Source organism: Vollenhovia emeryi, unplaced genomic scaffold, assembly GCF_000949405.1.
Source record: "Vollenhovia emeryi isolate VEMERY1.0 unplaced genomic scaffold, V.emery_V1.0 DF939181.1, whole genome shotgun sequence".
NCBI classification, from domain to species: Eukaryota; Metazoa; Arthropoda; class Insecta; order Hymenoptera; family Formicidae; genus Vollenhovia; species Vollenhovia emeryi.
Window position 1 is genome coordinate 1,200,783 of NW_011967185.1, and position 18,848 is coordinate 1,219,630.

The 18,848-nt window shown below is 40.1% G+C and overlaps 1 protein-coding gene across 3 annotated transcripts in view; it reads right to left on the reverse strand.

Annotated features, from left to right (window-relative positions):
* The window catches only part of LOC105563022 (proto-oncogene tyrosine-protein kinase ROS), a 41,312-nt gene extending 28,596 nt beyond the window's left edge, over positions 1-12,716 (reverse strand). For all 3 annotated transcript variants that reach the window (XM_012014270.1, XM_012014271.1, XM_012014269.1), the window contains exon 1: positions 12,556-12,716. In XM_012014270.1, the coding sequence (XP_011869660.1) occupies positions 12,556-12,714 (159 nt within the window). In that variant the 5' untranslated portion in view covers positions 12,715-12,716. The remainder of the gene's footprint in view (positions 1-12,555) is intronic.
* Between the last annotated feature and the right edge of the window lie 6,132 nt (positions 12,717-18,848).

Sequence of the window (18,848 nt, forward strand, 5' to 3'; positions counted from 1 at the left end):
AAAGCCAACGGCACACGATACTATTTTTCCTCCTGGATTGCTTACGGGAACCAATAAATCCCTGTCTACAATAGATGATTTAAGCCTTAAGAAGTTGACCAACCCCGGGGGCAAGTATGAATAGAATACGCGACTGTGATTGATCAATTTCTTAAGGCTTAGGGTTTAAATCTCTATTGTAGACGGGCACTCAGAATGCAGAGTTTTAGATCAGGTGACTTAGGGCTAAATCCCGATTGGCTCTCGTAAGCAATAGGAAAAATAGTATCGTGTGCCGTTGGCCAAGTTCTAAAGTAGCACCCGTCACACATCAGATTCGCACGCGGGTCTTCGTTTACGCGGCCGACAGCTGTAAATACTCATTTATATGATTAGCCGGTCAAGTCGAGTACCGTTACATAAACGGAACGTATCGCAAATTAAACGTTGTGGCTTCACGTTAAAATTAGGCCTTCTTCGCTCTTCGCAGAAGAGGCCCGTACGTGCGTTTCCCGCAAATAGCCGTGCGTGTTTTTACGGCGGTGCGTTTAACTTCGAATTTCCGTAATTGGATAATGAGCACGGCAGCAAAATTGCCGCGGACTAAAGTTTCCGCGGAAGCGACAATAATCGAGAGCTTCGTGCGCGACGCGGATACGCTCGCCGCGTGTTTTCCTCGCGCGTACAAATCGCCAGCGAGTTCACCGATAAGGGTTAACCGGGAGAGGGAGATAACATTTTCGCGTGCTATCTCGTCTCGCTCTCTCGTGGATGTATCAATTTTACGACGGCCTCTCCTTTTTTTTACTCCACTCGTGGGTTTCGTCTCGTAAAAATATCTTCCCGGTGGCGAGCGTAGTTTAACTTTGCGCGCTCGATTTAATCAATCCGCCTCGCGCGTCATCGAGAGACCTCTCGGACGCGTGCTGTCTCTGTACTTCTATTCTTAGGTATCTCATCGCCGAATGTGTATTTTTCGTAACGCCGATTTCTCAGAGACGTCACGCCAAGGTCACGTTGATTTAATTGACGTAATCCTACACAAAGAAAACGATTTTTTTTTTTGGTTTAATAAATTTTGTTGTAGCCAAACAAATATTTATATTTGAAACAGACCAAACAAATCATTAGTTTGAATTTGAAATAATTTATATCTTTGTCTGAAATAAAATATTTGAAACAAAAAAGGTTATATATTCTCTTGTACTTCAAATTTGTTCAAATAATATAATTATTTAATTAAAAGATAGTAAAACCAAATTCAAGATATTCTACCGCCAGCAAATATTAAAATAATTCAGATTTCGATATCAAGTGATAAGGGCCAAAAGCCATGGCCGAAACGTTGTGCTAATAAAGGAAGATTTCCTTTTGAATGTGGGTTCGGATTGTTCAACAGAATTATTAAAAGATATTACTTCAAATAATAGTATCTTTTCAAATTGTTTGAATGAAACAATATGTTGTTTCAATGCAACAACTTTCAATCGAATAAATAGGAATACTAAATCCAAAGAAATTCTTTCTTTTTTCTTTGTGTACCGAGTCCTAATACGTCGATTCTTGTTCACTTTTCGTCGCAAATTATTTCGAATTTGTTTCGAAGAAGAAAATAATTTCGATCAAAAAAATAAAGATGATGTAGAGAGTGACAGGTAAAATAGTTGAAGAAGCAAACTTTGCAGGAGGTTCCTCGTGTCTTTTGGTTTCGACTCGACGTTCTCGATTACACTTTGCATTCGTGGTGCTGCGCAATGTACGAAACACGGCGTGCAAACTGTTATGTCCCTTCTAAAATTTCTTTTTTAATCTCGCGATCAGAATACTCTTCTGCATATCAAATTATTTTTTATCAAGAACGAAGCTGTGCAGGAAACAGTTAATAGTCGTTTTTCCCTCGGCAAGCAATTCCTAGAAAACGTTCTTCTCTTCGATCGCAAGAGCAATTTGGCGGGATGATTCGGCTTCTTCGTGATTAGTTCCCTTCGTCTTCTCCAATTAATTTCGAACGGGCGAGAGGCCCCTCGTTAGCCCGAGTTACTTTTCGCGAGCGCTTCCGCTCTCGCTGCGTGTCCCGACGACGAGTTTTCACCTTCGAGAAAAAGGGAAGACGGGGAAATCACCTGCTAGAAGAACGGCTTTATCTGATCTAAGGTAATCGGCTAATGCATAGGTGCCCGTCCTTCCGCACGTCCTTCCGTCGTGTCCAACGTCTCCGTCACGCTCGACGACGCCGACCAACTGTTGCGTCTTACCGCCCGGCATAATCTCGAAGACGGAAATAATAGCGTGTGTCGAACACGGAAAGCTCTACCATACGGAAACGCATTCGTTCGCCATTCGGTTAAACGGCGCTAGGATTCCATCGTGGACATTCCTGGGCCCCGGGAAACGCCCTCCCTCTTTTCATTCCCAATACACAGAGGAAACGATTTTTTTGCATTTAAATTTTGTTGTATCTAAACAAATTTGATAGTTGGAAATAATTTAAAATAATATATATCTTCGTCTGAAATAAAACATTTGTTTGAAACAAAAGGTACGTTCTCTGTGATCTAAATGATATTATTGTTTTATTCGAGCAACATTATCGTTTGATAGAAAATGTGTGAAAAAAGTAGGTACACACATATATCTTTTTCCCTCTACATTATAATTTAATTTTCTACTCGTCGTCGATTTTACTCACGAGTTCGGCGGCCATCTAGTGGCAGCGCCGAACTTTATAGGCGCCTGGCCAAATAATATAATTATTTTATTAAAAGATATTACTTGAAATAATAGTGTCTTTTCTATCAAATAATACAGATTGTTTGAACGAAACAACTAAATTTTTATTCAAACGAATAATGTTTTGTATAAGCATATGTTGTTTCAATGAAACAAATCTCGATCAAATAAATAGAAACACTAAATCCAAAGAAACCTTTTTCTCTCTGTAATTGTGCGCACGCATATTTCTCTTCTCTCTGTCAGCATCGTTAACTTTTTAACGCGTTCGTAATAAAACTGACAGACACGATTACCGTTTGCAATTATATTTTCCTTTTTATCTGCGACACGGAGCTGAATAAAAGTACAGATTTTTGAAGAGGGCAAAAATGAGATGTCACGAGGGCCGAGCAAGCATCCCCGAAGTATAGTTGTTGCGGTGAGATTGAAAGGAGCGGCAGGCACTTGATACCCGTCGACGAAACAATACGACATGGACATGTTGTTTTGCACGCGCGCGCGGCGCGTTGTTTCAAGTTTAAGGTAAATGGTGTCGAGTTTTTTCCTGCGGTCACCAACGTGCACGGTCACACGGTGTTGGATGTACACCGGCCGGTGTCCACTCGGTTGGAACAGCGGCCTAAGATCGAGCATTGCCTTCGACGATCAAATCGCCGATGTTTACAAGAGGAACACGTAAACTCTTAAAAATTACGATCCCAAAATGGAAAAAGAAACACGAGGCCTTCGTCGCGAAATATTCGCCACAAGTACTTACTAAAAATATTCAAAATTTCGTCAAAATGTAATGAAAAAGTCATACTTGAAGAATTTATAAATGAACGTAGGAGAAAAGTAAGCAAATTTGAAAACACTGTGTATTGGAAAATAATTTTTTAATAATCAAACTCCGCTCTTTTCATTTGTAATATCGTAATTTCTTTCACAACTCACACTTTCCAGATATTTTATCCATATTTCAAAACGATATGTTATGACATACCTAAATGATATGGTATCTATACGATATATATCTCGGAACGTCTTCATTTGGTAACAATTTCCTACTCGTAAGATATTTACATGTTTACTGAAAAGACGCCGCCGGTGTCATTCGAATGCACGCAAACGTTCTCTTCTACGAACCAAGTCAATTATTCTCATATTACAGCGGGAATTGAAAGGATAGACATCGCGATTGAAGCTGCAATTATTAACGTGACGACCAGGAAGTTTCCTACCTTCGATTTCATAATCATCGCGCGCATTTTAATAGTATCTGATGTGCATTAAATTGCGCTGTCTAAGTTTCATGTGATAAAAGATTATTTCTTATATACGTAATATTTCATATTTATTCGTGCAGTAATTCGATAAGAGTAGAGAAATTTAAATAAATCGATGTGTTTGTACATAAATATAATATGAAAACTGTAGTGTCAAGGATTATTTTTCATTTCTAAAATATCGCAAAATGTACGAAGATTTATACCACTTTTATATGACACCGAATTACTATCGTTTAATTTCACGAAGAGTTTTACGATACAAATAACTCATAATTCACTAGGGAGCCTCTCCTCGAGATCAATTCGACAAGTCGAATTGTGGAGGCGATTAATTGTTTACGTACATCCTGGCATGACTGAGGCTGATGGCAGAGAACGATCCGTAAACGCTTAAGACTGCCTTAGGGCCTGAGCAGAATGGCCGTCTTGTATTCTTAAGTCATAAGACAGTTATTGTGTGTTATTTTGAGACAAAGATTTAAAACATAAAGCATTGTCTTAAGAGTACAAGACAGCCATTCTGCTCAGGCCCTTAGTCGTAGACTTAAGGCAAGACAGAGAAAAACGCAAGTCATATACAATAGCCTTTCACGACTTACGTTTTTCTCTGTCTTGCCTTACGTCTACGACCAACAATAAAACAGTCTTAAGTGTTTACGGATCGTTCTCCGCCACCAGCCTAAAAGCCGAATCAGACTAGCAATTGCCAACTCGGTTTGGATTGGGATTAGCGATTAACGACTGTCCTCTAGCCAATGAGAGTCGATTAAGTCGCTGGCTGCTTTGCTCTCATTGGCTAGAAGACGTCGCCAATCGCCAATCGCAATCCAACCCGCGTCGACAATTGCTAGTCTGACTCGGCCTTAAGTCCCGAACGCACGAGAAAACTTAAGCAGTAAAACTTAAGACTTAAGGCCTTTACACATAAAATTCCGTAAGGACGTAAAACGTAAGCATAAGAAAATCGACCAATCACAGTCGAGAACGTAAGGCAATGACGCAAGCAGTAGCAAATCCAACCTGTTGATTTTCTTACGCTTACGTTTTACGTCCTTACGGAATTTTATGTGTGAAGGCCTTAAAGGGAAATGACCAATGGCTGTCGAGAACGTAAGCAGCCATTTTGAAATTTAAGCAATGCTGAAAATTTCGATTGGTTGAAATTCTTAAGTCTTAAGTTTTACTGCTTAAGTTTTTTGTGTGCACCCTGACGAAAGTCGTACCGGCGCGGCGATCGTTTCCCGTGAATGAAATCTGCGATGTTGGCGCGGCGCGTGAATTGAATGGAGCGTAATAAAACTTGACGATGACGTCGCCGCGACGGGCCGACCCCGTTTAGCCATACGAGATGAGAATCTGGGTTATCGTTGACCTTAAGTGCATCGCAGCTAATCCTAATGCGATTGCAGAGAAACGCCGTCGTCGAAGCGCACTCGGTAATTTTACTCCCATAAGTGAGCGGTCTCGGAGTAAATAAAATATCAAGACGCACCCCTCCCGCAGTGTAGATTTCTGAGAAAAGGGGTGCACCCTCCCCCCCCCCCCCTCGCAGTCTCACGCGATTAATCTTCCTCGGTATTTGCTCTAATGCATCCGACTGCAGTTGCATACGGGCCTACCCACATTCATTTTCCTAACGTAAATTCGGAACGTTCTCATGGAGTTGTCACAAAGGGGGAAAAAAACCTCATAGGAGTGTTGAATCGAGCTGACGATCCATTCTGCCCTGTCGCCGGCAAGTTAAAAGATTTCTATCTGAAAAAGCGAAGAGTAAATATCCTCTCAAAGTACCGATGCTTGGTTCATAATAATCTGCGTTTGTTCTACCGATAAACGTTGATCTGCAACTTGAAAACATATTCTACTGCTCCTCAGAAGTAAACATATTTTTGTTACTTGCCTCGTAGGCAAAGCTAGACGTGTATGTACACTTTACTTGTTCCGCTGGGTTATCATTGCATTTTTTAACGCAAACAAATTCTGGGAAACGCAGTGCCAACCGCTCTCAACTGACGTCATCCCAATTAAAACGCGTATATACGTTGACACATATACGTCGGACGTGAACCAGCCGCGTGCGGTTTCGAGCCCGGGCAACGGCTGGCAGCTGATGTTTTTAACTTAACTTTTGGCCTTAGAGCTAATTAATAAAATTGGGAAGGCGTCCCACCGTGCCCGGCGCTGCTCCTTGGATATCTAACAAAAGTCTCATTATTCGCGCGCTTTACTCCCGACTCGAGAAAACACTGACTTTCAACTCCTCTTATCTCGCCAAACGCGAAATTGTTTATGTAAAATCTCTTTGTACAGCACACGAGCCGATTTCTCTCGTGTTTCTCTCGTTAAAGCGATAATGCGTACGATCAGCCGCGTCACGCGCCTCAGATTTGCGTCACGATTAAAGGTGAAATTCGCACGATTATCGATGCGCCGCGGTAACGTGTGGGCGAACCCCTGCCGTTGTAGGTGAGAGGATGTGGCCGGCAGGAAGTTCATTGTATACGGTTACACATATAATGTTGCATACCGGACGATCCTGCATATTCGACGTAACATCGGGTGTTCGCCGTGTGAGAATCCGGGGAATCTCGTCCGATATACCATATTTTGAATGTTGGCGCGCGTTTGTCAAAGTATCACCATAGACAGAAACAATGCTTTCATTTAATAAATAATATTCTCTATCTCATGAAATCTTTGTTTGAATATAGAAAATGTAATGATTTAAATTAATTTACTTAATATAATACATAGATTTACTTGAAACTTGATATTTTTATTTAAATAGAATAAATATTTGCTTCGGCAAAAAAAAATTTTAAGTAAATCCATTTACTTAGTTAAAAAAATTTTTTTGTTAATGTAGGAGTGTCTTGTGCTATCTAGGATGTCGTAGCGTGTATAAGTGGTAGTTGTATATTTGGTAGTGTGAAATCAGTGTGACAGTGTGACAGGATTTTATACCAAAAACATGGTGGAATACCACGTGATCGAAACCGAAAAGATCAAAGGACCGACAGAGAGTGGGCATACTAGTTATACTATGATATCACTCTTAGGCTGCGTTCCGATATTCACTGCCAGTACTGAAAATGTATAATATACGTGACGTATACTATGGATTTTCAGTACCGGCAGTGAATATCAGAACGCAGCCTTAAGCTAGCACCACACTATGCGCAATTCGTAATACGCGATTCGCAGAAATTCATTGGACATTCGTTGGACTATTCGTGATTCACAGTTTATCATTCGTAATTTCTTATTCGTCGTTTCGTTCGCGTTAACTTCGACAACTTTTAACTTTTACCTGTCAGTACTTGTATCATCAGTCTACAATTAGTCGAGTTTCAATATTAATAAAAAAACCAGTATTTTTGTTAAAAAAAAACCGTTCGGCTAGCGAATTGCGCACGGCGAATCGACCAATTTTTCCTCCACAATATTCGCGAATATACGAATCACGAATCGCGCATAGTGTGGCGCTAGCTTTAAGACAGCTATTCTTCCAGAAGTTATCTAGTTGGAGGAATGAGAGTTTATTAAACTTTTTTTCAAGTTGTGCTCTTGACGTCGTTTGGTCGTCAAGTTTTTACATAAGTAAAGTTTCTTTGCACGCTTCTGTTTTAAAATATATGTCAGTCGAAGACTGGGAAATATTTATGTTCGCTCACAGTTATTCGCTTAAATTACGTGTTAGCTTTAACATTGAACAATAAAATGCCAGCTACATCACTGTTTTTCTCTTTCTCTCTGTCACTTGTTCGCAAATATTTGCATTGTTTTGCGAGAAACGCGATACTGTTGTTCGGTCGTTTTCAGAAATTTGTAAATATGTAACAATTGTTTTTGTGAATAAAAAGATAGCGGTTACAGTATAATGTATATAAGATTACGTGGTATAACATATATAAATATGTACGTAGACAAGTACGTAAATATGCAGTAATTATGTAAAAAAGATTGCCATAGCTCTTATTAACATAACATTAGAGTTTTATGCATTAATAATGTATTAATAATTAGTTAGTATTAATTTAAATTATTCTTGACATTATAACAGTTTTAATGTCTAATTAATTAATAACATGTATTTATTGTTTTAATTAATATTGTAATTTCTAGGTACACTTAGATTTTTAAATTAAATCAAGTATATTTGATATTCGTGTATAATATTAGTATATTCGAATATATAACCTTTTAATTACAATCTTTTACACAAAATTGCTCTTGTTGACTAATTAATTTTTATTGTTAATAAAAAATCTGTTTTACTCCCGCGTAATAATTTCTGTTAGTGTATGCCTCTTTTGATCAGTTATCGCCGTTGACTTAAAACGTTTTTATAGCCGGTGTATTAGACAAATCACATATTCCGAGCGACATCGGGGAACGATAAATTATTTACTATGTTAAGCAGGAGTTATCATACCAAATTGAGATTAGAACGTCAGGGCCGACATTCAAGAAGCAAATACGATTGAAGAAAATTTCTCATGGATGTTATGCAAGCTTAAGGTCATCTTCTAAGCATCGCCCTGTTGAGATAAGAACTTTACTATACTCGTGTGTTTAGTAAATAATACAGGCGCCTATTTTCGCACCAAACAAGACTGTTTTAAAACATTTCAGATACATTTTTCGACAACACGAGACATGTAAACAACATAAAGCATGTAAATTCGTATCTTAAGCAGGAAAAACGTGTCCCCTCTGGTCTCAAAGTTTCTTACATGGAGACACGTCGGCAGAACCGATGATTTTGTATATGGTGCAAGCAATATAAGCAATAAGGACATAGCACATTGTGTTATTAAAAGATGCTATATTTATCCATATTTATCAGAGGTTAAACGTTAGATAACTCGAAGATTGCATAGAAAATTAATTTTAAGTTAATCCAGAAATGCTCTTCGAAGAATTGAAATTCTTTCCGGTTTTGCACATTGTTCTCTGTCACGCTGATCTTTCAATTGTTACAATAAAATTTCGTGGGGATTAAAGAATTGCGATTAGAGCTTGTAAAATGTAAATTATTTTATTTTTTACCTGCAGGGAAAAATACTGGACCACAATATTATCGCATGACCCCGAGCTTTTTTGACCATTTGGAGACGAAGGAGGAAAGATGACTAGTAAGAGAATGAGTTATGCACCATAGATAAGGGATCGAAGAAAGTGATTTTTTGTGCGTGTGTGTTTGCGTGGACCACGCTTCTCCCTTTATCTGGCGGCGGCAGAATAATTGATTCGCCAAGCGCGCGAACGAGGAAGGGATGTGAGAGTTCGATGACTTATGATATCGCGTAACTGTCATAAAACTAATTAGTAAAAATAAATTCTCGTCAGCTCGCGCGCGCTCTGCATAAATATTCATGGCGGGTGATCGAGAAACGGAGTAGCACAATATGTAAAGCCGCATTAAATTTAATAATTACAGATTTGTTGAGACATACTCGTTGAAATTTTGCCGCTAATGGATCTTTGAAGTAATTGCCATACACTCTTGTCGGAATAATACAGAACTAAGGGAAAAGTTAACGTTTCGTTTGATATACACATATAAGGGCGATACATAACCGAGAAGAAACCTCCAGATTGCACACAAAGTTGAGTGATCTAATATCAGAAAGAACGCTGGCGGCGATCTTTTTTTGAGGAGACTTAAATTGATAATTGCTACCAATTCCGTTCTCGTCAATTGTCAAACGCATTGATTAAAACCTTTTTCATGCCGAGGCCTTTCGCACACTGTCGCAGTGGAAAGCAACGAAGTAAAAATTTGACGCTGATCGCTGTAAATATATTCTCTGCCAAATTTAGACCCGCCCAATTTTTATCTCATAAAAGTTTCACTCAAAAGTTTCGATTTTAATTATCTGTCCCAGAAAACGGACGCACTGCAGTACGGCGAAAAACCAAGCTAGGCGTTATCAAAGATTCTGTTCGCGCTTTTCATTGACGTTTTCATAATCTTCTATTAAATTAATTGAAAAGAAAATTAACGAAATGTAAATATTTTCAGAAATTCGGACCGCGCGTAAAGTCCGCGATGCGCGGCACGACGATGCGATCGGTCATAATCCATGTAATGAAGAATAATCCGAGTCGACGAAGGCGGCGCGCGAAAGAACGACGTTTTCGTCCTTCTCCGTAAGAAAGGGATTAGATGGCCCTGTATCCGTTACGTGCTCGTCTTTCATCCTCGACGCTATGCTTATGGGCTGCCATGATGCGCCGTCGTGTAGTTAAGTTAATTAATGAATGGTACAGTCGGGCTGGAGAGTGGACTTAAATTGATACGTCCTTCGCCGCTCGCGCACAGCCATTTTCGTGCCGCCGCCGACGCTGGGTTCGCGGCTGGGGATGCTGAGGACGGTATCAAAGTGCATTGCTACTTTTCCCTTTGTCCGGCGCTTTTTTTGACATTGTTACTTTATTTTCCGATATTAAGTATCGACGCGTGGTAGTATGCGTGGAGATGCAATGCATTTCTGATAATGCGCTTATTTGCATGGATATTTGTTATTTTCCTCGACAATTTTACTTCCTTGTTATCGCAATCGATTGTTGTCAAAGATATACGTTTTTTTTTGTTGAGAATGACTGATAATGCCAATGCTTGCGTTATTGAAACGAAAATGATTCTATTAACCTAAGCGTGTTTACTCGAAGTGCGCGATTTTCTTGCATTTCCGACAAATTAGTAATTCGATAGAAAAAAACTGCGTCACTGCGGCAAGGATACACGTACGTGCGTGGCATCGCCGAGGAGCGCAACTAGGTCGCCGGTGTGACAAATCAGTTCACCGACACAACTTTCAAGAATCGCAAAGCGATCTTTAAATATTCCTCATTAATTAACATGTCGCGTCGATGATAATACTCACGCTTGACATGAAAGCCAATTAGATGGCGCAGCGGCGAGTACAAAGCATTCGGTGAACATACGAAACGTCATTGTACGTCTGTTAAGAAAATTTCTAGAAAATTGAACAGCTCGTTTGAAACCATGATTTGCAATAAGTAAACAATGTTTATTTTTTATACTTAAAAAATGTATGATTATGAAATGTATATTATATATATATAATATTTATTATATAATATAATAATATTTTTGCACCGGTCAGAACTTTTCTGAGCTAAGATCGGATTATCGGTGGACTAATTCAATTTCAGCACTTCCAACAGTTGTAAAAAATATTCTGCTAAACGCGACCAATGTTAACTCAATACAATTATGTTTTCTGAATGTTGAATTGTAACGTTTGCAAGACATTACAATTCAACGGACATTAGACGCTTTTGCAATATCCTATGCCTAGTAATGTAGATACATTTCATTGATTCCTCTTAGGGTTACAAGGCGTTTTTGAAGGAACGTGCCCAAACCTCTTATAACACCTCTCTCTATATCCACTTTTCTATGTGGCGATCGAACGAAAAACCAACAATGTTTTGTTTGATTTTGAACCCAGATCTTCGGATTACCAGACCAGCGCACAATCCTCTGCGCCACGATCGCCACGCTTTTGCAATATCCTTTGAATGTTGAATCTACATTTCGTAACATTGATGCAATATTGCAATATGGTAATGGAACGTTTATGGGATGTTGATTCAATATTTGTGTGCTGTATGGGTAATTAGTTGTATCACGTGTTTATCACGTGACACATTTAATATTAATAATAATTATTATTATTAATATTATATCCGAATTGACACAATCGTGTCTCAAGGAATGTAACGTGCATTTTTACAATAAGACAGCAAGATGTGGTGGCCGTACGAAAGGTAGCCATAAATTACACTGATAAGAGCAACGAAAAGTTTCGTACAGACCGAAACGCCGTGATCAGCTCGTAATTGCGCGGCATTGCAACTTATCGGCTGTCAATTAATTTCGATACACACCGCCGACCGGAGTGAAGAAAACAAACTGTCACCTCTTTACCAAACAAAAGATCTATCTTATTTCGTATATACATACACAAAAGTATAATACATTCGCGCCGTTTCTTATCTCAGCGAAAATTTATACACTCCGCACTGAAATCCGCGGGTTGCAATTGGACGACATGTTTCCTCGATTATAACATCTGAGAAACAACGTTAAAATTCCATTTCTAAAAGGGTAGCTTTTTGTCAGGAGGGAAGAGCACCGCTGTCCCTCTAAACTTCAGAGTCTCCTCCTCGCGTGAAACCGCTTAGCGTTGTTTGATCACGGAGGTGTCAATTATTTACCCGAGCCGATATCCAGCCTCTTCTTCTTCTAAGTTTACCCTTTTGTGGAAACGCCTTTTACCCGTTAGGTCATATCAGCGCGATATTTCTAAAGATTCGTTGAAATTCATGCTTAATCTCGATTAAACACTGAATCCAACACTAGACGCTTAAACTCCTTCAAGCGCGGAATTTTCGAAATTTTCCCTTAACGGGAAAATATGCGGGACGAGGGCCGGGCTCGAACCGGGGACCCTAACCATTGCTAATAACTCGCATTGACACAGAGCTACATTATCACCCCAACCAGCCTCTTCTCATCGCACGGGATTAGGTCTCCTACCTGCGTGAGATCCAGGTTCGGGCACTTGGAGGCGCATTCCTCCTGGAGATTGGCCGGGGTGGGAACGGCGCGCTCCTCCAGATCCTCCGGCAGGACCGCGACGACCGCCCCTGCCAGCGCCAGCACCTTCAGCAAAGAGCATAATCCCGTTCCTAACATAATAACCCCCTCCCCCTCCCCCCCCGCGGATCCTTGGGCACGAGCAGCTTCCGCGCGATTCCCGATCGGCAGAGTTCAGCCACCGATGGTCATCGCTCCTCCCGATCCTCTCGGCGAGCCGCGACGACGCGCTTAATCGAGACGATGCCTCCGCATGGCCCCTCGGCGAGGATCCTTCGAGACGCGTCGCGACGCCCGTCGTCGTTGCGTCACGTGCCGCGCGAGCGCATCGGCAAGTGCGTCGAAGTTGCGGAGCAGATTGGCCGCTTCCGCCAAATATCCGGAGGAAAATAACGAGGGCGACGCCAGGCGTCCCGGCAGAGCGCACGTTGCGCAGTTATCGTCAACTGAGCGCAGCTCTACCGTCGAGTGATCCGAATAACAATGGGATCCAGCGCGATATCACTCGCTGAGTGCGCCGCTATCAATTTTCCCTCGTTATCACCGGGAAACCGTTTTTCCATGTGCTCGGTGAGCCGAGCACTTTGTTGTACTCCGAAGGTATTTCCTTCTCTCCCGATTTTGTTCTACTCCGAAGGTTTTTCCTTCCCTCCCGACTTTGTTGTACTCCGAAGGTTTTTCCTTCCTCGCGGTGTCTCTCACGATCGAATCGCGGAACTGCCGATAAGCAGATAGCCGCGGTGTTTTTCTCTTTCCCGCGACGCGAACCCGATGACGGCGAGAGGTGACGCGTGTGCATCCGGTTGCAACGGTGGCAGTGTATAACACGCTAATATAATCAGTCCCCTTCCGCAGTTTCTTTCAACCGGCGAAGCGATCGAGCGATAAGAAACGGGCAACGATCGGCGGCTCGGGTAAACTGCGCCGATCGAGAAACTTCGTCTTCGCGACACCAGGCACAAAGTCCACCTCTGGTCTCAGCACTGCGAAATGTTCGCCACATCCACAGCCAGTCCTTCGGTCGCGACACCGCAGAAAGTCGCAGGATCACCCGTCACTTTTCTCGCGCGAATTTCACTGCCAGAATTTTCGGACGCACCTGTCGCTCCTCGCGGAAATGCGTGATTATTGCAATCGTTCTGCTTTTTTTTTACTGCACGCGCGCGCTTCGGAATCCGCTGTTCCCTCCTCGTCGCTCTCGACACGGTCCGTGACGTTCGCGTCACGCGGTTCGAGCCGAGCGGCGCGCAACGCGATCGCGCTGTTCGTGGCTGGCGAGCATAAGAGCAACTGACTCCGAATGGCCACTCCAGAGTCAACCATCCCCCACCATGCCAGGAGCACCCTTATCTTCCTCCGGTCGCGACCAATTCTCCTCGGCAAAGGTACTCCGCGCCACGGAGCGCGCGCCTCTGTGTGGGTGCCGGGGGTGCGAGGGAGGAACGATCCGGAAAGATCCGTTCGTTCGCGCGGTACCGACTCTACTGGCTGGCTGGTCAATTGGCAGATTGACCTGTTCTTACTATCCTCGTAAACTTTCATTCATTCATTCGCACGTGCCGCTAGCTGCCGACCGATAGTTTTCTTTCGGGATCTTGAGAAGCTCAACGAACGCTCGTGAGTCATACGAAACGCCGCGAAGGGCGACCGCGAAGTAGAAATGTGCGATTCAAGGACTTGCGATGTCGATTCGAATCGAATCGAATGTCCTTTTTCGAATCCGAATCGAAACGCATCGGCGAAACTTCACCCAAATCGAAGCGAATCAAATTAAGTCGAATTAAATAGTTGAAATATAATTTTGCATTATTACATCGAATTTTCACACGTAGATAATAGGACAAATATTTTTATGAGAAAAATTAGGGCTATTACTTTTAATAACTTCGAAGCTTTGAAGCTTCGAAAAATTTATTCGTGCGAGTGGCGAATTTATTCAAAGAACACTAAAAATATTGCAAATAAAAAGTATTAATTTTTATATGTTGAAAAACAGGTAATTACTTCTGAATTATAATTTTGAAGTATTATAACATGTATATTACATATTTGTTTAATTATCATCGATATAATAAATCGAACAATAAAATCGAAAATCAAAGCTTCAAAGATTTCGAAAGTTCAAATGTCGAAGCCTTCGAAGAAAATCTAGTCCTAATAAAAATACAACATATTTTCATCAATGTCGCAATAACTGAAACAATTTGGCGAAAAATCATAAATAAATTATTAAAATATTGTAGTGCGATATTTAATGGAATAGTTCCCACGTCTCTATATATGACTTTGCGCGCAAGGAGAACGCAAAGTATGTACTTTTTAAAATATAATACACACAGTGCTTTTTATAGAAATAAATTGCGTTAAGTCCCAATGTTCTCAGAAGCGAGATTTTTCATTTTATGAATCAACTTGTCGAATCCTGTTAGTCACAAACAATTGTAATGCCTTAATTTTATACATTTTCCGTTAAATAATGTGATGTCGTGTTAGGTCTTTTTTTCTTATTCAATAATAGCTACAATCGGGACAATTATTAATTTTCTTCTAAAAAACGTTAGTAAATGACATTTTTTAGTGAAAACGTTAACTGAGAAAAGTCGAAGTACGGTGCTGACGTCAAATTGAGGGATAAAAACTTGAGGAGAAAAACATTAGGAGAAAGAATCCTCTGTACAAAATTTACGTTTTAGCGAGTTAACGAGTTTACTTTGGAGGCATTGGTATAGATGTTTAGTTTCTTCTGCTTCTGCGGCGTGTTCATGAAGAGGAAGTCTTTGAATTTGCATACGTAGTGTACAAGTTGAAGATTGAATCGAACAGTTAGATATACGTTCTCGAGGGAACCTTCTTCGGGTCATCGCGAAGAAAGGAGCGTCGCGCAACTGACAATGGTACCACAAATACTGCGACTGGCTTTCGTTATCCGCAGATTTAATCTGTCGAAATGAATCACCATTTTGATGAGCTCACGGCTAACAAACATGTTTACGAGAATAACAGTCGATGAGGGGCTAAAGGGTTCGCAGAAGCGCAAGACTGAACCTAAATTCGCCGACAATTAATATGTCAGAAGTTTTTCTCTTAGACCCGTTAAAAGCGATAAGTAAGGAAGAAACTATTACATTGCCAATTAATGTACCACAAAAGTAAATGAATATATTTATTACATTTAACTTTCTTTTTTATATCACTTAGAGATGCGCTATATGAAAATTGTAAACAAAACCCGGGAAAAATTTTCACATATGATCATATACATATAATCATATATGCTCATATACGAAAAATATATAATCGTATATGATAATGTATTTGTCATATATACTGTCATATATGACAAACACATTATCATATACGATCATATATGATACACATGGTATCTTATATATGGACATTTTTCGTATATGAGCATATATGATTATACATATATGATCATATGTGAAAATTCTTTCCCGGGAATCGAGTCTTTCTCTTCGAAGAGGCCGACTTCGTCTTAGCTTTAAATTCTTTTCATAGTCGAGGGAATGTCATTAACAAGTCCTAGATGTCAAAAGTACACAGATTTTGGAGCGATGCACTCTTCTCCAAAGAACCCACACGAAAGAATTTCGTTTAATGTTCCCGTTCAAATTTACTTTGTATCGCTCGCGGCGTGAACCACCTGAAGAACGAAAGTTGCTTTACTTTCCGTTTAAGAATGGCATTAAATATTATCTTAAAACATTAGCGTCTGAAACGAATATTTAAAAAGATATTCTATTTTTAAAAATCTATTTTTCGTTGTAATAATCTAACATATGAAAAAAGTTATGAAAAAATACATGAATATAATTTTCAGTCTTTTTGGGAGGGAAGGGGGCGTGGACGCCTCTTTGAAACTAATTTAAAACTGCTTTTCACGGATAAAACTGTGACACTATATTCAAGATATAAGCGCACCAAATGCAACAAAGGAATGCGAACCGCCTCTTTAAAGCACTAAAAACGCGCTTCGCGCGCGCAGTTTGTGGTCAAGCATTGTATATTTTTAAGAATTAGTATACACGCGAAGAAGTAATTGTATGCGCAACGTCAATTTAAAATAAAAAGTAATTTGTCACTCACTGCTACGGTTCGCAACAGTAAAGTTGTACATCGCTAACTATACATGTTAAACTGTAACAATACAAAAATGTATACGATTATTATAGACTAATTATGTAAAATCCAGACTATTGTGTTAAATAGTAAAATTTGTGTTAAATACTTTATATTTAATATTTTTGAAAATGGGTATTTATTAAAATAATTATATAGAATACTGAAAGTCTCCCTTTTAAATATGAATTCACAAAATTTTATACGTATGGTTTTGTCTCTAACACTTATTCGAATCCACGTTCGAATCATTTGAATAAATAAAATAAAAGCACAAAACAGATACTTTATTTTGCACAATTAGCAAATAACAAAAATGTAAGACACTTACCTTACGATTTCTCTGCCGTTGCCCAATGCGGCCTAAGCCTGCTCCTCCTCTCAGAGATTTTCTTGTTGCACTTACACTCACACACTCACTCGCGAAAATCGATCGCGCGAAATTTCGGACACTCCCGTACGCGATGTACATAAAATACCGTGAAATGCAGTAAGCGACGTTCTTTACTTCCTGCCCGTTCGAATTACGAAGAACGACAGAACGAATTACGCCGTGAACGCCGAAGTCGCACAAATTTCTCTCCCCGAAAATGGAACAGATTACATGAAATCGATAGATAGTTAAAAGCGCGGTGCGTAAACGAGATGTAACCGCGACAAAGTATCACGGTTTACATTCATGTTTTAGATGAGTTGGTCTCGTGAAATATCTATGTACACGTTGATAAAGAGCCGTCGCTTCAACATGCAATTCGTCTCATTACAAGTTTTAGAATCTTAATAATTAATCTAGTAGCGTTACTTGTCACTGATAAAGGAGTCCAAATCAATAGCGTTTTATCCTTACATTCTTCACGATCGAGTCTTGGAGACCGACAACGCAAAAATAATACCACGCACGGAGCGACTCGTGCCACTGCTTGTCGGCTCGACGTTCGGCGAGCGAGTGAGAACGCGGCGACCTTCAGGTACAATGATGGTACGCAAAAACATCGTACGTCACCGCGCCGAATGAAAAACAACAAAAAAACGTTGAGAATTCGTTGGCCCATCTACGTAATGGAAAATTCCGTACTTATCACTCGCTCGCCGAACGTCGAGCCGGCAGGCAGCAGCGAGAGTTGTTCCGTGCGTGATATTATTTTTACGTTACCGGTTTCCAAGATCGATCGCGAAGAATGGGAATAAAACGTTATTGATTTGTACACCTTTATCAGTGACAAGTAACGTTACTCGATTAATTATTAAGATTCTAAAACTTGTATTGAGAAACGAATTGCATGTTGAAGCGACGGCTCTTTATCAACGTGTATATTTCACGAGACCAACTCATCTAAAACATGAATGTAAACCGTGATACTTTGTCGCGGTTACATCTCGTTTACGCACCGCGCTTTTAATTATCTATCGATTTCGTGTAATCTGTTCCATTTTCGGGAAGAGAAATTTGTGCGACTTCGGCGTTCACGGCGTAATTCGCTCTGTCATTCTTCGCAATTCGAACGGGCAGGAAGTAAAGAACGTCGCTTACTGCATTTCACGGTATTTTACATCGCGTACGGGAGTGTCCGAAATTTCGCGCGATCGATTTTCGCGAGTAAGTGCTGTGAGTGTAAGTGCAACAAGAAAATCTGAGAGGAGGAGCAGGCCTAGACGGCATCAGGCAACGACAGAGAAATCGTAAGGTACGTGTCTTACATTTTTGTTATTTGCTACTTGTGCAAAATGAATCATCTGTTCTGTGCTTTTATTTTATTTATTCAAATGATTCTAACGAGCATTCGAATAAGTGTTAGAGACAAAACCATACGTATAAAATTATGTGAGTTCATATTTAAAAGGAAGACTTTCAGTATTCTATATAATTTTTTAAATAAATACCTATTTTTTTAATATAAAATATAAAGTATGTTTAATACAATAGTTTCGATTTTGCATAATTAGTCTATAATAGTCGTATACATTTTTGTATTGTTACAGTTTAACATATATAGTTAGCGATGTACAACTTTGCTGTTGCGACTCGTATCAGTGAGTGACATATTACTTTTTATTTTAAAGTGACGTTGCACATATGACAGGTGCAGAAAAAT